The sequence below is a fragment of the Hesperophylax consimilis genome, chromosome 6 (genome assembly GCF_061612785.1).
Source record: "Hesperophylax consimilis isolate HC1 chromosome 6, BYU_Hcon_1.0, whole genome shotgun sequence".
Classification (NCBI taxonomy): domain Eukaryota; kingdom Metazoa; phylum Arthropoda; class Insecta; order Trichoptera; family Limnephilidae; genus Hesperophylax; species Hesperophylax consimilis.
The window spans coordinates 20,653,480-20,676,060 of NC_142841.1; the positions used below are offsets into that span (position 1 = coordinate 20,653,480).

At 34.7% G+C, this 22,581-nt stretch overlaps 2 protein-coding genes across 3 annotated transcripts; one reads left to right on the forward strand and one right to left on the reverse strand.

The window, feature by feature from the left end:
* Nucleotides 1-1,379: 1,379 nt before the first annotated feature.
* Nucleotides 1,380-19,089, reverse strand: LOC149423054 (uncharacterized). 2 transcript variants are annotated; one of them, XM_089632834.1, is made up of 3 exons: nucleotides 18,964-19,089; nucleotides 2,739-2,840; nucleotides 1,380-2,303 (listed from the first exon to the last, which is right to left on the reverse strand). In XM_089632834.1, the coding sequence occupies exons 2-3, from the start codon at nucleotides 2,838-2,840 to the stop codon at nucleotides 1,545-1,547; spliced, it is 861 nt and encodes a 286-aa protein (XP_089488960.1). In that variant the 5' UTR covers nucleotides 18,964-19,089; the 3' UTR covers nucleotides 1,380-1,544. The 2 variants fall into 2 exon arrangements, with proteins under 2 accessions (XP_089488960.1, XP_089488961.1); XM_089632835.1 differs by lacking the exon at nucleotides 18,964-19,089 and adding an exon at nucleotides 3,362-3,480.
* LOC149423055 (uncharacterized) lies at nucleotides 13,646-16,655 on the forward strand. The gene is made up of 2 exons (XM_089632833.1): nucleotides 13,646-14,263; nucleotides 16,626-16,655. Exons 1-2 carry the CDS (start codon nucleotides 13,834-13,836, stop codon nucleotides 16,643-16,645), a joined length of 450 nt encoding a protein of 149 aa, XP_089488959.1. The 5' UTR covers nucleotides 13,646-13,833; the 3' UTR covers nucleotides 16,646-16,655.
* Nucleotides 19,090-22,581: the final 3,492 nt, after the last annotated feature.

Sequence of the window (22,581 nt, forward strand, 5' to 3'; positions counted from 1 at the left end):
AAATCGAAAGGACACGGCTTAAAGTCCCGTTGGCGTCATGTATCTTTTATCAGGAGATTTTTCAATGTGGATGAGTGTTTCAGGTTAATGATTATTGCTTATAAAAATAATTGTTACCCTTTGTGCTATGCATAAAAAATCTTGTCTTAAACATTAGTTTACCAAAAAATAAAAAGAAAATAGTTTAAAAAACATCGCTCAGAGACTTAAATTAGTTCTTCAAAATGTCGATTAAAACGAAGATTTATATCTCCAACATTTAAAAAATGGGGCGATGCACTACGTAGTAATGCAAAATCATGTATTTTTGGTTTGAAAATTTGGTCGCCTAGAAATGTTTCAGATGCTTTAATTAAATACTGCGAGTAGAATACATCTTGACCTTTGAAATAATCGAGTATTTTTTACATAAGTCTTTTTATAAGCCCAGAAAAATATAATTTATAAGGCCTATGAAAACTGCTTTAAAGTTCAAAATTTCCTACTTACGAACCCATTTTCGGTTATGGTTTTAATGTATAATGTGGAAAATTAAGTTATTTATAAAATGATCGGACGACATTTAAATATTTATGCCTGAACATCCACAAAATAAAATAAAAGGCACTTTTTGGCCATGTTTTTTTCTTGCCTAAATCAAAACAGCTGGATGGTGTTGAGCGGGAATTTAAGCCCTATCGCCATCTATATAAGGAGTGTTATTGATGTCGGCTCGATTCAAAATATAACACGACATAGTGCATCGCCTTAATGTTCTAAGTTTTTCTTTTAATTTTATAAAGATGGAAATGTTTATTTTATTTACTGCGCAGCTAGGATAAATTGATAAAATTAAAATAATTTAAAAAAAATTTTAATATTAAAAATAATTTAAAAAAACTAAATAATTATTTCGTAAAATAGAACCATAAAAATGTATTAAAAAGTATTTACGTAGTTTTATATTTAAATTAAATTAATCAATAAAAAAAAATTAAAAAATATTTGCACATGTACGTTCTATAATAAACATTTTTTTTTGTAATAAAACATGTATGAAATCTTACCCTTGAATTACGTGAATTGCGTTAGTCCACAACACAACTTCGATTCCTGCAGTGGTGAAGAAGATAAAGTCAATTTTATGCTTATTTATAGGTTGATTATGACTAATTGAAATTTTTTTAAATGTTTAATTTTTTTACATTTCGTAAAGGTGCATTCAAGATTGTTTTTTTCTTAAATTTCTTTCAATAAGAAAAATATCGTGAACAGTCACTAAAAAAAAATAGACTACCTTTTCACGTAAGATATGATTGTTTTTTAGGCTTAAAAAATATTCACAAGGTCACAATGTATAGGATTCCAAAACACAAACCTCCGAATAAAAAAAACAACACTATTTTTATTGATTTATTGGGTTTTGGTAAAACAACGTTTTGAAACAAATTCAATTACACATAATACATCGATTAAAATAAGTTGTTTATTATAATGAACCTATGAATGTGTTTTTTAACTTAATCATAATATAGATGGAATGCACTTAGCAAATCCATTGGCAATCATTTCACTTTATCAGCTATGCTTTTTTCGTCTGTGCATGCTGCAAATCTGCATAGATCGGCGGCGTAAACCAATTTGTGGAGAGAAAATATTTTAGTGTCACTTGCGAGCAGTATATTCCCGGTGTATTGATCTACTACCACATCGATGAATTTGGCTTTCTGGTTTGATTTCCCCCCATTATTTATCTGCTCCGCAGTGGTGTAACCCACCGAGTCCGCTGGAAGGTCGGCCGCGTAAAGTATCCCAAGCGTATCAGCTTCTTCTTCAAATCCAATGAAAAACAATTTCTCCAGCAAGTGGTGAGCGACTCTGTATTTCTGGTAAAGCACGTCTGTCTTGATCTCGGTGTTTCCAACCTTCAAAGCTTTCTTCTTCGGGTAAGTTATAGTAATGGTATCGAAAAATGACGGAATTTGAAATGTTTCTGGAATGGTCGCTGGAGAACCTCCTTCTAGGGTCTCTAGAGAGTATAAAAGTGAGGCGGAGTCACTGTTTTTGTAATAATAATCACCATTTTTAATTTTTAAACTCTCTACCTTGGCTATGGTCTCATAAGTGTAGCGACCAGCTTCTTTGTCTGTGACGCTGGTCACATACTGTCCAGTGTACCTGTCCTGGATTCTTTGAGTTGTCTTCAAATGCTTCACTCGATACGTTTCCTCCAGAATGACGAAAGCACTGGAGGAAGTGTTCTGCACATCTGTGTCCAGAGTCGACTGCATATTCTCGGTGATGATGTCTACAAACATTTGCAGCTGAAATGAATACAACAAAAAGATGTAATCTTTTAATAATATCTCAAAACTGGCCAGAACTTGTTAAAAGGAAACTAAAGTTGAAGGGTTTTTAGAATATTGATTAGGACTATTTTTCAAATTCTGTACATTCTTTTAACTTTGTTACACTATGAGGGACATACACGTATACCACCATCTGATACTATTAAGGAAAAATTAAATATCTTTAATCCCGTTTGAACGTTTTTTTTTGTTAAATTCAACAAACCCAACATTCTTATCCTATTGCGTTCATAAACAATACATAAAATGATTTTTTGTATTGATTTCAGAAATCTAACCCAACCGTTTTCATTGTATCGTTGACCAAGTTATTGGAACTCAATACTCGCCATTTCATAATATGGACATTTGTATTAGAAAATTAAGAAAATATTAAAAAATACTTCTTACTTTGTTTGGAGGTTTCACATTCACGTTTGTGCTGGAAATGGCATTTCCATTTATCAGTCCACTGATGGTCACCAAAATTGCCAATTTAATAATTAGCGACATCTGGAAAATAGAAACATCATGGATTAGAAAAAACATATTTCAAATGAATTTCTACAGTGGATACTGGACAAAATATCAGATATTCGATTAAGGTTATAAGACCCAAGGTTGCAAACAATACTTTTCTATTTTTACATTCCCAATCACGTCCACTCCAGTAAAAAAACCAAGAAAAAAGTTAAAAAAAAATAAAAAAATGTACGTTATAATGTTGTTTGCTGTTAAATAATGGTATGCACTGGAAAATTTTAATGGATAAGAATCGTTAAGTATCGGATAAACTAGTAATTTTTGCAAAGCCAGTATCTTAAGTTGGACCTCAGAAAGCCAATGACGAAGAAGAACATTCTATAAAAAGTAACTTTTTAACACCCCAAGTTTTAAGTCAAATAAAATTCCCAGCACAGTTTGAGCTTTCTCTACATTTAAGAAGTTATTAGAATGCTTGATTCAATCAAAACTTCACAAATAAAAACATTGTTTTCTCAATGATTAAACATTACAAAATATAATATGCGTACCTCTCTATGATTTGTGGTGTCTTTCTCAGTGTTATTATCGTGTCAGACCCCTTTTAGAATTCACTCAGTATCACTTGTGCCAGATGGAGCTTTTGGTACATGAATGACAGTGAAATCATTGTTGGTACCTATATATATGTATAACTGGTTTGGTAATCGAGGGACGTCTCCGTAGTTATAAGAGTAAACAAGTGAACCCAACTCAAACAGGGGTGTTAAAAAGTTACAAAAATTTAAACATTCAAACAATGATGGGAAAACAAACGAACCCCAAAACATATCAACACATGTACATATGAATAATATTTAAATAAATTAATTAAGTATATTTGATTGTCTCCTGTGTTCAGAGGACCAACAAGGGGGACTCCATCCAGACAACCTTGGAATTAAGCATATTTCCACTGGAATGGCGTAGTGGAACACTATTACACAAAACAGTTTTGTTTCAACATTTTCTACTGCAGAAGTGAATACATCTTTAAAGCAATGTATTGTAGTTTTTCCATTTGAAACAAATCCGTCCCTAAATTGGCACATATTTTAAATACACATCCAAATACAATTTATTAAAACAAATAGAAGTTTTTCTAAATTCGACATTATAATATGATCCTCCCTAACAAAGATTGCAGGGTTTCAAAGGTTTTCTTTGAGTGGTGACTTGCCCATGAATCCTTATCTTTGACAAACATTCTCACAAATAGTATTATCAGTATAATAAAAAAATATTCACACATTGGATGTTAGCTGTACACATGGGATATAAATATCGATTGATGCCCCAGGAATAAGTAAATAAATGGTTGCGATGGCCCTTATTTAAAAGACAAGAGATTACAAGAAAATGGTCTTGTTGGCGTGTACCTACTGTGAGTATGAAAGTCACGGAACGGGACCACTGCAGTATATTCAACAGACGTGCAAGAACCTTTGAATTCATCATTTGATGTGGATTTTTTAATAACATATTTATGTGTAGTAAAGAAAAAATTATAATAGAATTATCAATAATATTTACATTTAAATTGACCTGACCCCCTCTCCTGCCGTAGACATTATTTTCAAATATTGCCTGGCTAGGAGATCACGGCATATCATCATAGCCACGCCCACACTTATAACACATTATCTGTTTGGTGTGATAGGTCTGTATGGGATTATATGGCGAGCAATATTGTGATATAGGCCACGCCCAAAAACGCTTTGAGCCTTAAAGCATAATGTGTCAACACCATTATTAAACTTAACATCTTTACACACCTTTCGATGTTGACATATGTTCTGAAAGTTAACTATAAGTGAACAACAGATATTAACAACAATTTATTAAAATGCAAATAAAACAAAAATGTATTATGCTAACCATAGTCAACTTATCTCGGTGTAACACCTATAACTTCGTTATGACATTATGTTATTGAATAAGATTTGAATATATTTATTTATATTTCAGTCACCATAAAACGGTAGGTTTTTCAAAAAAAACACAGTAGTAAATTTGAAATGGTATAAAAATGACATAAACAATGTAATAACAAATAGTAGAACTAATTATTTACATAACATCTGTATATTCATGATTTAAAACTATACCAAAGACAGTAATAGTAAATAAACATGCAAGATGTGCCATTATCGTGTTACGTTGTGTTGGTCCTACAACACGGAGAAAAACAAAACAAAAACATTGCTGATTTATTGAAATCCTGTTAAAAACATGTTTGATTAAATACTTCCTGATAAAATACCTGAGTCCATGCAGAATATATCGGAATACGTGTTCATGCAGGTGTACTTTTCCTGTTAGATAAAATGAAGAAATACGACAATATTAGTATTTTTATGAACACGTGTTTAGCTGCCCTCATAACACATGCGCGTTTTACTGATCGTTAGGAAATCTGACAATTTATTTTTTAAAGGTCCGCAGTCCCATTTTTAACAAGAATACGAATAATTTGACCAGATTTTTAACGAATTAGCCTTTATTTTTATTACAGTAAGTTTTCTCCGGGTAGAAAAGGTTGTTAGAAAATTGAGCAAAGTATAATATGGTCACGGGGGAAAGGTGTGACAAGATGTATCAGTAGTGTATATTTACTCCTGATGAGGTGAACTTCATTCGTGAAACATGTAGAGCTATACACAGTACGTATACACAGTATCAGGAGTGTATACTTACTCCTGATGAGGTGAACTTCGTTCATGAAACATGTAGAGGTTGTACATAATAAAGTGATGTATACAAAGTTATTTGTGTTTTAATTAAAAAAAGATACTCGCTAAACTGTCTGTAAGTGGATTTGAAAAATATCAATGTTCAATGCAGCATTGTTAGTAATACAAGGTATATTTTTATGTAGATCGGCGTGACGTGTCGTTGCCAACTTTCGCGCAAACAAACATGAAATTTAAATTGTTTTATAAATAAAACATAGATACGAGTCACAAAGTATATAATATCTTTTTCAGAAATGAAAGTAATAATTTAAAATACCCTGTTACTGCACGTTTTGATTACTGCTATGAAAAGTTGGTCATATTAATTAATACGGAAATTTATTAAGCAAAACGAAAGCAGAACTATTTGTTACTCCCTTATGCGTGGGTGCTCTGAATGTTTGGTGACGATAAGGAGGGAAACACAGGATGAATGTTATCTCATTATCTTCTGCATGGGGCAGTCACAATGGTTTGCTTTGTCTTCCGTGTGATTCTCTGTTGTCTGGTATTAGCGATAAAATATTGTATGGATAACTTGACGGCATCTGTGGTAAAGAGGTTAAATAATTATTTCTATGTCCAAATGTCGACGGTCTGATACACAAATGAAATTGAATTTAATTTAGTAAGAAGATAATTTCTTCAATGTTTAGAAAAATAGTTAGTTTATTTTATTTGCACCTCGTTCCAGAGGTAACATAACCTCAATATATTCTTAGTTAGTTAGTTAGTTAACTTAACATTAGCCATACAAATTACTTACTTATATTATTGAACTAGTAGGCAATAAGTAAAAATAATTAAGTACCCCTTTCATCCAAAATTACAGAAAAAATTATTGCATACAGAGAAAAATTTGTACGATTTTTTTATCGAAATACTGTTAAAATGTTAGAATTTCCAGTAAAAATGTTAGACATTCTGAATATATCTGAACGTGTGTTCACGAAGGGGGCCTTGCCCTAATACATATAATGGACAAGATGCAAAGTATTATACTTTATAATATGACTTTGTCATAACATATTCGTGCTTTACTGAAAGATTGTTATGGAATTGTCAAATCAATCGTTATAGGCTGGCAGTCCCGTTTTTAACAGGAAAACGAATATTGTGACCAGATTTTTAATAAATTAACAATATTTTATATCAGTAAATTTTCTCCGTGCATCAAAGGAATGAATACTTCCTTTGCTGAGAGAGTAAAAGAGTTATGTACCCCTTTCGTCCGAAATTCCAGAAAAAACGACTGCAGTAAAGGAGATATCCATAAAACGCGTTATGTAGCCCTTTCATCCAAAATTACAGAAAAAACAACTGTAGCAAAGGAAATATACAATAAACGCGTTATGTACCCCTTTCATCCAAAATTACAGAAAAAACGACTGCAGCAGAAGAAATATCCAATAAACGCGTTATGTACCCCTTTCATCCAAACTTGAAGAAAGAAACGACTGCAGTAAAAGAAATATCCAATAAACGCGTTATGTACCCCTTTATGTCAAAAATTACAGAAAAAACGAATGCAGCAAAGAAAATATTCAATAAATGCGTTATGTACCCCTTTCATCCAAAATTACAGAAAAAACGACTGTAGCAAAAGAAATATCACGAGGTCTGGTGAGTAAAGATAACGCATAAATTGTACTATTAACACATTTCTTATCGGCAGTTATCATAACGTGACATTTATAGAAGCAGGTATTGAATTAAGCAAATAAATATACAATTAGAGGTTGAAATGTTATAAAGTCTACTTACATGGGTATGTATACAGCATTTCCCAGAGAAAGGGGAAGTCCAGTTTATTGGTAAACGAGAAATCCCCTTAGAAGATATATGTCTGAGACGCAAGTGTGTTAAAATATAATAATATGACCGAATAATGTATGGATCTCCTATTTATAACCGAATTTTTTATTTGAAACCGCACAAGAGTTCCAACTACCGTCTGGAGCCAGTGAGACTATGCATCCCTTATTGGGGTTTGTTGTGAGGCTGAAGGTAACGGGGAGGGAAAGGAGATGGGTAAAAGTTAGTTGGGGAAGTACATGGCTATTCATATATCGTCACCAAGCACGGTAAAAGCCATTTCAAGCAACGTTTTCATTCTGAATGGTGAATTACACCAGGGCGATACTGAGAGTATCTTCCACTCCGGAACAAATATACTATATATTATTACGTATGAGTAAATATGAGCAAATGTAATTGCACACCGGGATATGAACCCGCGACCTCCGGCTTGCGAGTCGAGAGCTTCGTGACACAAACATCAAATTACTATTGAAAACATTAGTGTCCTCCACAACACTGAACTCCTACTAGCGTGGAGAATAATATATACCCACAATTTATGAATATAAACGATATGTTTTGATTAATAAAAAAAGAAAAAGCAAGAGAATTGGATACTTGAATCGTATCATTGATCAAGAGCCAAGGTATGACAGTTTTATGTATGAATGTGAATGGAGCAAGGAATGTGCCTACCCCTGAGAGTGAAAAGGTGTGATACGGTTATTTAGTCATGTAATTACGAAAGCTTTTATAAATTACTTCTAAACAATAACATTGTTTTTTTGTAGTTCAATGGAATATCATCGGTATAGTTACCTACCTGAATAAGATAGCAATAAATGGTCATAAGGTTATCAACCAGTTTAAATATAATAACTAGATGTGTAAGTAGGTACCTAAGCAATGGAGAAAGGGGGAGCCCGGTTTGTAAACGATATTTATAATTTCAGTATGAAGAAGAATCAATGATAGACTTGCTCTAACATAAAATCAGGGTATCATTTCGACTAGCTGGAGGCACACACGTGACCATATTTTTGACACCAGGACGGTTCGAGAATTCTTCAGATAAACTACGACACCCGTCGTATGTGAGTGGTTTATTTATGGTCGTACCTATGTTGAACGTCAAAGAGCACACATTGAAATGACAAAACCCAGTCAAAAGTAAAGTTCGCTGAAGTAAGGCAATGGTTTGGAGTGCAGTCCATTGTGGGACTTTTCTACGCAGGATCGGAATACCACCTTCAAATCGGGTTTTGTATCGTCGCTGTAAACGAGGTGGGTAAATTACAACACATTTGTAAGAGTGTACTAACTAAATAGCTTATCTTTTGGGATTGCTAAATTGCTAAATCCCGTTTGGGATTTGTGGTTATTTTTTTACGCAGCCAGCAATTTGCGTGCCATTGTAAAAAAGGACAATTATTGAAAGCAGATTATATTTTTACGGACTAAATGGTAATATCACAATTCGAGTTGCCTGTATACTGTCAGATTCACCTATTGAAAAATTACAGAAAGAGAGACAGTCACGCGTCCTGCCCCTCCACGTAACTTAGTTCTCCTTTCCCTGATGGGCTCGTCTATAAATTTTAATTTTTATGAAAAAATGGATTAATAGAAATTATTACAATAATTTTATATAACTTCTTTATGGAGAAGGATTATTTTCGTGTTCCTACGGTAAAGTATCAGTTTAATTAAAAGGCAGTGATAGGGATTTACGGTTTCTAAACCTAACGTAACGCAAACTATTTAACCAGTTTATTTAATCACTTTATATGATTATTGAAGACAATATAAGCGATTTCTAAACGAAAATCTGAAACAGAAAAATCAGAAAAGGATACGGGCACATCTAGGACTCGAACCCAGGACCCTTGTCTTTCCGGGACACAGCTCTACCAACTGAGCTAATGGGACCCTATCCCCCTCGGTCACTTTTAACTGTATCATACTTCGAATAAGAACTACCAACATTGTCTTCATTTTTTTCACCGCACATTTTTATTGGCAACTATCTTTATGTATGATCGCAAGATGCAACCCGAACTAAATGCAATCTAGACAGCGTCTTTTTAGATAAACCTATCTTATTTTTTTATTTTTAATGTGCGACATCTATTGAATTTTCTGCAAGTCTAGATTCTGGGTTCGAGTCCTAGATGTGACCGTATCCTTTTCTGATTTTTTGTTTCAGATTTTCGTTTAGAAATCGCTAATATTGTCTTCAATAATTAAATATTACAATTTGAGGTTTTACTCAATAAAGTTATTCCGAAAAATAAACACTTTATATGATTTTATTTCAAAAGTGTGTTAAATTGCCACTGTCCTGAGATGCCCGCTTTCCGGGATTTACGTTAATAAAATCATATAATAATTAACAAATTTGTGCCATGGTCCTGCAGCGATCCCAGGAGTTCTGAATTCAATCTGTTTTGGTTTGAATCATCGATTTCAAAATAAAGATAAAATCGCAAATAAAACTAAATATAACTACCGGATTGATTTCAAGAAATACTAACAAAAATTGTTTTCGGTTTGGACAAGATGTACGTAGTACTTTAAGCACCCTTGAGGTGATGTATCCTAAAAATGGTGCTATATAAATCACTCAGTATTATTATTGTGTACATAGTCACTGTAAACCGTAGATCCGAAATCAAGTCCCAGCGGCATTTTTTATCAGCGTTTTTTTATTAATTCGTTATTTGACTGTCATTATGATTGTTCTTAAATATTATCATTTTATAAACATATTGATCGTGAAGCATTTTAAAATATTTTTTTTACAAAATGTGAATCTTTCGAGCCATACGAAAAATCGGTTTCTTGGGGACGAGGAACAAACACCAGCTATACCTACTTACCAATGTATGAAGAATTTAACAGTAAAATATTATATAATTCTGTTAGATAGGAAGCAGGATATTTAGTCAGGATGGAATATCTGGCCACTAAAGACGCTTCTTTATTACACAACATCCTTATCGACAGCCCTGCATTATTGTAATTGATTTCATTTCATGTTCCTAATAGAGTCACCCGAACTAAAACTATAATTCACTTCAACAATAATGTCAACACCAATTCGTTTAAAAATTTGATCATAAAAAAATGTATTTCTGTTCAGGAGTTCAAGTGAATTATTATCGTTACTAAATAACAATAAAAATCTAAGATTAATATGATAGCTGGAATTTTTCTTCGACGCTGTATACGTATAAAAACATTTACACACCTATAATACTGCACGGAGTTACAAAACAGTTACTTGCTCACATACCTGAAGGTATGAAATAACATTTACGCTTTTCCTAGAAGATAACCAAATCAAATATAAATTATTATCTGGCGATATTATCTATGATCCACACCTTTCACCCCTCTATTAAATTACAACGTTCCTAAACATCAGCTGTTCTAAATTTTTCATAGTATATTACGTTTTTGGACACAGAGCCATGTTCAGATTTCCTGTTGCAATAGCAACACTTTTCATTGTATACAGACTAAGGACGGGTTGTTTCACGAAATTTGAACAATTCATCAAATTTTAAAGTTGATTTTCTAGCTCTGTGTAGATTTTATTCAAGATCTATTATTATATCATTATAGACCAGTTGCTTCACAAAACTGAAATAACAACTGTTCAATTTTGCAGGCTACCGACATCTGTAGTCTAGAAATTTGAAGTTACTACGTTTAACCAAAATGGTGTGAGTCCTTGCTTAGAAAATAGTGTCAATTTGGTCGGTATAGCAGGTTTCATTTTTACTGCTAGACATCACGATGACAAGTGTTTTATTTACATGTAGTGGGTTTTGAAGTCTTTAAAAAGGCTCGCATTATGTGTTTTTTCGTTCTTTTCTCAACAATAACTCGATAATAAACAAGCTCATAAGTCAGAGCGATCGTAGCAGTGTTATTCGCACAGTTCTTTATAAATATTGTACCTGTTTCAATAGTTTGAAATAAATGTAAAGTGGTGTCAAGAAAACCAGTTTTTATTCAAAAAGGATCACCCCCAATTTTTAACATTTGATCCTTCAACCGGATTACGATCAGGAGATTGTATGTAAAAAAAAAACAAAGAACCAGCAGCCAAAAGGATACAAAATTGATTGAAACTGGAAATCATTAAGGAAAGTGGACCACATCGCAAATCTGAGATAAGTATTCAGTGCTTTCCTTCCTATCATCCATTTTATGTTTATTCAGGTCTCATGTAATTTAAACGAGATTAATCTTAAATAGAGTCAATATTATAAATAAAATCACTACCCACTTGAAAATAAGAATATAATATTATTGAATAGTGTTCTCAAATAGTATTGTCAAGATTGTCGTGGTATTCTTTCAAACGGGTGTTTGCTAAAATAAAATAATTGTCAACCGATATTAACAAAATATAATTAAAAATGGAAAATATGAAGTCATTAATAAACAAACGCGGCGTAATCAAAGGAAAACTAACCCGATTCGCGGATTCCTTAAATGCATTGTCGGTAAATGAAATTAAATTAAGATATGAGCGGGTGAAATCATTGTTAGATGAATTCGAAGCAGTTCAACAGAAAATTGAAATGTTACCGGATTCAGACGAAATTGAAAATTATAGTCAACGAGAAGCTTTCGAAAACCAATATTTCTCAGTTTTGGCAACGGCCAAAGGCGCGATCGAATCCGTCGATCAAAGTAAGGTGGAAATTAAACTACCCAACCTCCAATTACGGGAATTTCATGGCGATCAGAAAAATTGGGTTAATTTCGTCGAAACCTTCAAGACTTTAGTCCATAGCAATAGTAATTTAAGCAACGTACAAAAATTCTTTTATTTGCAATCAACTTTAAAGGGAAACGCATTAAAGATAATTGCTAATCTAGAAATTTCTGAATTAAATTACATTTCCGCTTGGGAATTATTAAATGAACGTTATGCAAATTTAAGAACTACCGTTCATAAACACATCCAAGCTCTATTTTCATTAAAAGACATGAAACAAGAAGAGCCTGTAGCATTGAGGTATCTAATTGATGAAACAAACGTTAGTTTAAAGGCATTACAAAATATCGGGGTCAAGGTAGATCAATGGGATCCATTGGTTATTTATATAATATCAAATAAATTAGACACAGCTACCCGAAAAAATTGGGAACAATATATATTACAAGACGAATTACCGACGTTAAAGGAATTCTTAAAATGTTTATCTGCTAGAGCCCAAGTATTGGAACTGATGAACGCTTCTGAGAAAAAAATTTCTAGCTTACATAAAACACAACTAGGCAACAATAATTGCAAAAAAGATTCATCAGTATTTTTAGCGGTGAAGGCTAACAACTGCATTTATTGTAACGAGAAAGGTCACCATATTTATTATTGTAAAAAATTTCTGAAATTAAAATTACATGAGAGGATTGATGCTACGAAATCAATCCAAGCTTGTTTTAAATGTTTAAAGGTGGGTCACCAGGCACAGAGTTGCAAGGCAACCTTTTCTTGCAGGCGTTGTGGCAAAGATAATCACAACACCTTACTACACAATGAGGTACCTCTGCGGGAGGCCTCCAATATGGATGCTGATAACGAGGTTTCAGTATCGAATTTTTCTGCATCGGATAAAGCAGAAAAAATAATATTATTGTCAACTGCCAACATAGGAGTTGTGGGTAGTAACAATAAAATTTTTAAAGCCCGCATTCTGATTGATTCAGGGGCCCAGTCAAATTTTATGAGAGCAGAATTTGCTAATAAATTAAATTTACCATGTGAATTGATAAACAAACCCGTTTCTGGGATCCATAATAACATCACTCACATAAAAAAGAGAATTTCAGTGGAGATGAATTCGCTTCATACTGATTATAAAAGTGAAATATCATGTCTGATTTTACAGGAGATTACAACAAATTTACCACAAGTGACAATGGCGAAAAAAGACTTCAAGTTACCACGAGGATTGGAGCTAGCTGACCCGAACTTCAATATAGCTGCACCCATCGACATCCTGTTGGGCGCGGAGAGCTTTTGGGAAATCCTAACCAACGATAGATTGAAACTCGAATCGGGACCAACACTTCAACGTACGCAACTGGGATGGATCATATCAGGACCAATCCACATGTACCCAAAGCAAAGGCCTGTATCAGATTGTTGTAATTTATCTATAAATAAAATAAGTCACCAAATAGAAAAATTTTGGAAATTGGAGGAGATTAATCCCACTAAAATTCTAAATCATGAAGAAAAGGCTTGTGAAGCCAGTTTTGCTAGTACTCATACTAGACAAGACGACGGTAGATACGTAGTAAGTTTACCGCGTCGAGCATGCATTGATCAGCTGGGAAGTTCATTGCTCACTGCTGAAAAAAGATTTAAAAATTTAGAAGGAAAATTTGTGTCAAATCCCGAATTGAAGACACAATATATACAATTCATGCGTGAATATGAGGAATTAGGTCATATGGAGGTGTGTGACCAGTCAAAGGGGGATCGTGAATCCTATTTTTTACCTCATCACGCTGTGACAAAAGAATCAAGCACTACTACTAAAGTGAGGGTCGTTTTTGACGGCTCCGCCAAAACTTCAAATGGAATTTCTCTCAATGACGCCTTGATGACAGGACCTGTTATACAAAAGGACTTATACACCCAACTATTGCATTTCAGGAAACATCAAGTAGTACTGACGGCTGACATCGAGAAGATGTACCGCCAGATTAACGTGTGTGAAGCGGACCGTGACCTGCAGAAGATAGTGTGGCGCGAGTCGCCGCAGGAGGTGCTCAAGCATTACCGTCTGAAGACAGTCACATATGGTCTGGGGCCTTCCTCTTTCTTAGCCACTAGAAGTCTACGGCAAATTGGTATGGATAACAATATAAATTTTCCTAGAGCTAGTCAGGTCATAGAAAATGACTTCTATATGGATGACTTGTTAACCGGAGGAGATGACATGGAATCCTGTAGAGAGTTAAAAGAGCAATTAATCAACATCTTTTTGTCTGCGGGGATGACCTTGAGGAAATGGAGGTCCAATGTCTTGGAGTTGTCAGCCGAGTCGGGCCAAGCTAAGATTGCCGAATCAGGCAATTCTGAAAAAATTATTACTGACAATCCAAAGACTGAGAAAATATTAGGATTAATATGGAATAATGAATCTGATTATTTTTCTTATGTAATAATGAAACCATCAAGTCGAACCGAGAGTAAAAGACAGATATTATCTTGCATCGCATCAACCTTCGATCCATTAGGTCTTCTAGGACCGATTATAGTTGTAGCCAAATTGATAATGCAGAAGTTATGGCAGTCTAAAGCAGCGTGGGATGATCCATTGCCTTATGAAATATTAGCACCCTGGAGGTCCTACCTTCAAGAATTAATTCAACTAAATGTGTTGAAAATACCAAGAAAAATTATTTGCAGGCAATCTACATATCTACAACTACACGGTTTTTGCGACTCATCTGAGAAAGCTTACGGAGCCTGCGTTTACATGGTGTCGGTGGACCATGTCGGTAAGCGGCATTCACATTTAATAACGTCCAAATCAAGAGTGGCGCCATTGAAGTGTATTTCCCTGCCCAAGTTAGAGCTTTGTAGTGCTGTGCTACTGGCGAAATTAATAAAAAATATAAAACAAGCGCTAAATATAGTGGAGATCGACACACATTATTGGTGTGACTCCATGATAACGTTGTGCTGGCTGAAAGGTCAACCTACGAGATGGGCTACTTTCGTTGCAAACCGAGTAGCTGAAATACAAGAACTTAGTGATCCAGATCTATGGAGACATGTATCATCAGCCGACAATGCAGCAGATATACTTTCAAGAGGAACCACTACAGATAAATTGATAAATTCTGCAATATGGTGGAATGGACCAAGTTGGTTGACCGAGGGAGTCAACGCTTGGCCTATATCAAATATTTCGTGTTCAAACCCTCCGGAACTCAAAGGCAAAAATATTCTATTATCCACAGATATTCAAGAATGGGAGATATTTGAAAAATTCTCATCATTTATTAAATTGAAAAGAGTTACTGCGTATGTATTGCGATTTGTCAATAACTGCAGAAGTGTTAAGGGTAAAATTTCAGACAATTTAAGTGTGGCTGAATTGGAATCAGGCTTGAAATGTCTATTGAGATCAGCTCAAATACACGCCTTTCAAAAGGAATTGAAAGAATTAAAAAACCATGGCATCGTCAACAAGAAAAGTAATTTAAAATCTCTTAATCCCTTCTTACATGATGGTCTAATATATGTAGGCGGTAGGTTGAATTTGGCTACACATTTATCTTACCAACAAAAACACCCAGTTATCTTGCCGGCTAAACATAAGCTAACTGAATTGATAATACGTCACTACCATTATGTAAACCTACACGCAGGACCTCAAGCTTTGTTAGCTGAAATACGATTAAAATTTTGGCCCATCTTTGGTAAAAATACTATTAAAAAGATATTACATAAATGTATTGTATGTTTTAGATGTCGTCCCCGAACCGGTCATCAAATCATGGGAAATTTGCCACCCGAAAGAATTACGCCGAGTCGTCCTTTCGCTATCACCGGAATAGATTACGCCGGACCAATTCTAATTAAAAGTGGGACGCTGAGGAAGGCTTCCCTCGCAAAATCGTATTTATGTATCTTTATTTGCTTCTCAACCAAGGCTGTTCACTTGGAATTAGTTTCGGATTTATCTAGCAATGCTTTTTTGAACAGTTTAAAAAGGTTTATATCCCGTAGGGGACAACCTGAAAAGATCTTTTCCGACAATGCTAGTAATTTTAAAGGAGCTAGCAGCAGACTCAAAGAGCTGTACACCAGCTTGAGGGAAAACAACGACAATATTCAAAATTATTTAGTGAACAGAGGTATTGAGTGGAAGTTCATAACCCCTCGAGCCCCTAATCAGGGAGGTTTGTGGGAAGCAGCAGTAAAATCAGCAAAATTCCATTTGTATAGAATCACTAACAATTCTTCATTAACATTTGAACTCTTGTATACCTTAATTTGTCAGATTGAGGCCTGTTTGAACTCCCGTCCATTAACTTCCTTATCCGACGACATCCATGATTACCAACCTCTTACCCCAAACCATTTCCTTATAGGCACTGAATCCTGTATCATTCCTGAGAGAGACGTCCGGGCGATACCGGACAACAGACTAACTCAATATCAGAGGATCAGTTCGCTAATTCAATCTTTTTGGTCTAGATGGAAGCAAGATTACCTGATGGAACTACAAACGAGAACTAAATGGCAGACCAGCACTCAACGGGCACTGCAAAAAGACGATCTGGTGATTTTAAAGGAAGATCATTTACCTCCACCTTTATGGAAAATGGCCCGAATTCTGCATACACACCCTGGAGCGGATGGAGTAGTACGAGTTGTTACACTAAAAACACCTCAAGGAGTCTTTGTGAGGCCCATCACAAAGATATGTCTGATGCCCCTGGATTCAGACACTAAACCTGTAATTGACGTCCCGGACCTTACCAAGGATTGATTATGTACATTACACTATGATGCTTATCTTCTCGACTCCACCTTGGATGGATCAAGCAGAAGACCTGAGAAGAAAGAAGAAAAAAAAAAGGAACAATAATTGTGTTGTGTTCAGTGTAAACTATATTATTTGTGTTATTGAACTATTTAAATATGTAAAAATTAGTATGCAGACGTGTGTAATTTAGTCATTTTTGAATTTTTTTTTGGTTATTTAATAGGATTAATAATTTTCTAGTTATTTTTAGTTAATTAATAGAGTAATTCAACAGCATTTATACAGTTAAATTTATAAGTTTACCAGTAGGGCATAAAAAAAGGGGGTTTTATTTTATTAATTTCTGCTATTTTGAATTATTTTGTTAGTATTTTTGTGGTATATTTAGATTAAGAATTTTTAGTTTATTCTGTTTGTTTTATAGTTTATTTTTAAATAGATTATCATTCAAAAATTTAGTGCAATTTTTGAATCCCGCCCCCTGGCAATATGTTCAATTTTGCAGGCTACCGACATCTGTAGTCTAGAAATTTGAAGTTACTACGTTTAACCAAAATGGTGTGAGTCCTTGCTTAGAAAATAGTGTCAATTTGGTCGGTATAGCAGGTTTCATTTTTACTGCTAGACATCACGATGACAAGTGTTTTATTTACATGTAGTGGGTTTTGAAGTCTTTAAAAAGGCTCGCATTATGTGTTTTTTCGTTCTTTTCTCAACAATAACTCGATAATAAACAAGCTCATAAGTCAGAGCGATCGTAGCAGTGTTATTCGCACAGTTCTTTATAAATATTGTACCTGTTTCAATAGTTTGAAATAAATGTAAAGTGGTGTCAAGAAAACCAGTTTTTATTCAAAAAGGATCACCCCCAATTTTTAACAACAACAAAACTTGAAGGGAACCTTCACATAACTTGAAAATCAACTTTAAAATTGAACAATTCATCATATTTCAAAGTTTATTATCCGGTTCTGTGAAAGTCCTATTCAACTTCTGTTATATCATTATAGACTAGTTGCTTGACATAAATGAAATAATAACAGAACTTGTAAAAATCTTTCACAGAACTTGAAAATTAACCTGAAATTTGAATAATTGTTCAAATTCTCCGACACAACGCGTATAATTAAATCAAAAACTTCTGAAAATTCTATTATTTTATTGATCGAATATTCCCCACTACTTAATTATTTAAGGCGATGCACTACGTCGTGTAATATTTTAAATAGAGCCGCTATCAATAACAGCCCTTACGAAGATGGCGATCAGGTTTAAATTCCCGCTTAACACCATCCGCCTGTTTTGATTTATGCAAGAGAAAAGCTTGGCCAAAAAGTGCCTTTTATTTTATTTTGTGGATGTTCAGGCATAAATATTTAATTTTTTCCGATCATTTTATAAATAACTTAATTTTCCACATTATACAATAAAATCATAACCGAAAATGGGTTCGTAAGGAGGAGATTTTGAACTTTAAAGCAGTTTTCAGCGGCCTTATACATTATTTTTTCTGGGCTTATAAAAAGACTTCAAAGGCCAAAATGAATTCTACTCGCAGTATTTAATTAAAGCATCTGGAACATTTCTAGACGACCAAATTTTCAAACCAAAAACACATGATTTTGCATTATTACGTAGTGCATCGCCTTAATAGATATATTTGTACAGCGCCCTAGAGGTTTTCACGAAAACGGCGCTATATAAATTAGCCAAATATTATTATTATTATTATCATGCACGAGTAGCGAAATCAAAAGTTTAGTGTGTAGTGTACTTAAGTGTTAAAAGTGTAATAAAGTTCTTTAATTTCACGCCCATATAAATCTTTTAGCTTCCACCATTCAATTTATATTGGCGTGTAATTAAAGAACTTAATTACATTTTTAACACTAAACTAGACACAAAACTTTTGTGTAGTGTAAGTAAATTGAATGGTGGAAGCCAAAAGAGAAAACACAAAATAATGATTCGTTCTTACAAGAACAACTCATAGTTACGTCCTGAATATATGGTAGTAAGAATAATTATTTAGAAAATGATACTCACGTCACAATATTATGATCGGTCCAAGAATTTGTTCCTTGCACTTAATATTTCAGTTGATTTCTATAAGGAATTGTGAACAGTGCCAACTCCCAGGTTCGTTTTCACTTGACACTGAACAACACTGGCACAGAACCGAAATTTTACATCATTTATATCTTGACTACCTACATCTGAATACCTACATTATCAGAGTATCCCAAACTTATTATCCCCATCGCCAAGCCAATTTATTAAAACATATTGTTTTCAGACCAACCCTTTCTCCAATAAATTCTTTGACGAATCATAATATCATTATTATGATTCTGGTATCCTTTTTATCCAGGTAGTATCTCCACCTCTAGAAAGTGGTGCAAATGCACTACATAGTTAGTATTATTTCTTTCACAACACGAATAAAAAATTAAAAGTAAAATATATGCCCACACGGGATTCTTTACCCGTGGTCCCTTCTTTTTTTTTTTTTTTTTTATGTGACACCTCACAAGAGTGTCCCTGCCTATGCAGTGCACAGACAGGGGAACTATGTCACCACCCGGTTGGGCGGCGTTGTGAGGCGGAGTAAGGTAGGGACTGTAGGAAGGGATTTGTTAATGCGGGCCTTGAAGAGGCTCGGATTATAGGAGGGAGGAAAAACAGATGCCGGTAGCTCGTTCCACATACGAGCTGACTTACACAAAAACGAGTCGTAAAAACGGCCCGTTCTCATGAAGCCAACGTCAACCGTGAACGGGTGTTCAGTTCGTGTCCGTCGAGTTTCGCGCACGTGCACCGGTGCATCAGGAATCAATGCTGCTAGCTCCTTGGAGCAGGCTCCATTGAAATACCTGTAGAACAGACACAGCATGCCTACATTGCGTCTATGCATCAGAGAAGGCAATCGGTATGTTAACAACGGATTGTCAATCAGACGGATCGCTCTCCTTTGCACAGACTCAAGCAGGTTTATCAAGTATTTTGGGGCACCAGCCCAAAGGTGGCTCCCAAATTCAATAGTTGGGCGGACTTGAGACTTGTACAGGGTCAGCAGCTGGTCACTGTTGAAGAATCTCCTAGCCCTGTACAAGACGCCCAACTTTTTGGAGGCCTGATTTACTCGGGCTTCTATGGATCCCCGATACTTGAGCTGGTCTGACATAGTAACTCCAAGCATTTCAATGGAGTTTTTATTGGGGAGAGTGCTCCCATCAAATTGCACCAGACAGTCATTGATCTTTTTTTTTTTTTTTTTTTTACAGTATTACCGCACAAGAGTCCCAACTGCTCCCGTCTGGAGCCAGTGAGACTATGGCATCCCCAATTGGGGTATGTTGTGAGGCTGAGGGTATTGGGGAGGGGAGGGAGATGGGGAAGAGGAAGGTGGGGAAGTACCTGGCTATTCAGATCTGGTCACCAAACACGGCTAAAGCCATTTCAAGCAACGTTTCAATTCTGAATGGTGGTCTTACACCAGGGCGATACTGAGAGTATCTTCCACTCTGGAACGTGCCGCAAATATACTATATATTATTTTTAATTAATTAATTGTGAAATAACACAAATTAATCAAATAAAATTTATTTGCGCACGCCGGGTTCGAACCCGCGACCTTCGGATCTGTAGTCAAAAGCGTATACCACTAGACCACGCCGGCCGTCAAGATCTCCCTCTTTGCCGAAATCAGACACGCTTGGGTTTTTGAGACGTTGAAACTGACCAAGTTGGCCTTACCCCAGGCACGAACCATCTCTAGGTGGTGGTCAATTTTTCGCTTCAAAACTTCCCGAGCTGTTCGGACATCATAGGTGGAAGGGGGCCTGTCAAAAAGATAACCCTCGTGAACGGTGCTGTCATCAGCGTAGCAGTGAATTGGTGCACATTCAACGAGATCGTTGATGTGCAATAAAAACAGCGTCGGAGACAGCACAGATCCTTGTGGCACCCCCACATTGATTTGGTGCGGTGAGGAAGAAGAGCCGTCAACCACGGTTTGAATTGTTCTTCCCCTCAGAAAGTCCGCAATCCAACTATGCAGGGTTGGGTGGATCCCATACGATGGTAATTTCCCGATAAGCGCCCGGTGCCAGACTCTGTCAAAGGCTTTGGAGATATCCAACCCAACGGTTTGGGTTTCACCAAAACGTTCCATGTACCGCCCCCAAATATTACATATACGTGATTCCCAACTTTGGGAATCACTGATACATATTTATGTTGTCTGGGTTATTCCAAAGACGGTTCGTGGTGAATACCCTGGGCCAACCTTATAACCTCTAAATCAAGAGTCAATATCAAACATGTTTGAGAATTCATTGGAGTTAGGTGTGTAATCGTTTCGTTTGATTTTGAGCACTCTTTAAAATATTTGTTAAAAAAATATTTCTAAAAATAAAAAAGTTTTTTATATTTTTCACGAAAATCTGTGAATTTTTCAAAATTTCACAAAAATCACAGTTTGAGGGTTTTTTTAGAGATCCAGCTTTATGGTTAAGATACCAATATGATTTTAACATTCGTTTTTCATTCTGTACATTAACTATTTTTGGAAAGAAGAAAACAAAAGCTAAGGAGAAAATTACTTTAAGTCACCGTTCACAAACATATTATGAAGCACACTCGCCAATTCCTCACCATACAAAGGATATGAATTTTTGTGTCAAAAATTTATATTTGATAATTTTCGATTGTACATTAGTTTTATTACTAACCCTTGGATAAAAAATTAAAACTCTTTAAATTAAAATTAGAGTAGTTGTTTTTTACAGATGTGTCAAAATACAAACATACCAATTAAGTGGTAGGCATATAATATACTTAACACATTGCCAATACAAGTTTTGTCGAAAAAGGGCGATCACAACGACATTTCAAGTCTTTAAGGCGAAGCTTAGAGCCAAATCACTATTTTGATTAATCTTTATAACGAATTGGTATAGATTATGAATACCAAAAAATATGCTTTAGATAAATTGAAGGTTTTCTTATCGTTTCGCTTGAGTAGAATACAAATAAAAAAATAAATTACTCAATAAAAAAATATAAAAATAAACTACTCAAAAAAAAGTTTTTTCAACCGAAATGTATGAAAGCATAAAGAAAACCACTTTTAAAAATACAGTATTATAGCTAAGATTATCTGTGACAGTTTCACTTTATTAACTTTTTTGCTTTCTTATAAAATTATTTACAAAATAAATATAAAACAGTTTTGTGCTTGAAATCGAACGTTTCTAGACTCCGTTTGTCAAGTGATTTTAATGCCTATTACCTACGATATAAGGTATAGCAAGAATATACACATTTTTGGCTTGTAGCTTCCTCTTAAAAAGGTGAAGCCAGGGATGTTAAAAAAATCTTCAAATCTCCTATTTTTCGAATAAGCTTTTATTGTGTAATGTGGCAAAACAAGTTATTTAGGGTGTGACCGGAAATAAAATTATTTTTCAATAAATGACGCAAAACCTTCATCATGGTTATGTTTTTTTTATCGCACGGGTAAATCGAATAGGTGAAACGGGGTGACAATTTCAATCTTAAAAGCGCAGAAAGTTTGTGTTTTCGTTCGAATTTCAATGTCGTTAAAGTTCTTCTTCTTGACAGACTGCACGCCACTGGCATAAAGATATTTTTATGGGAAGG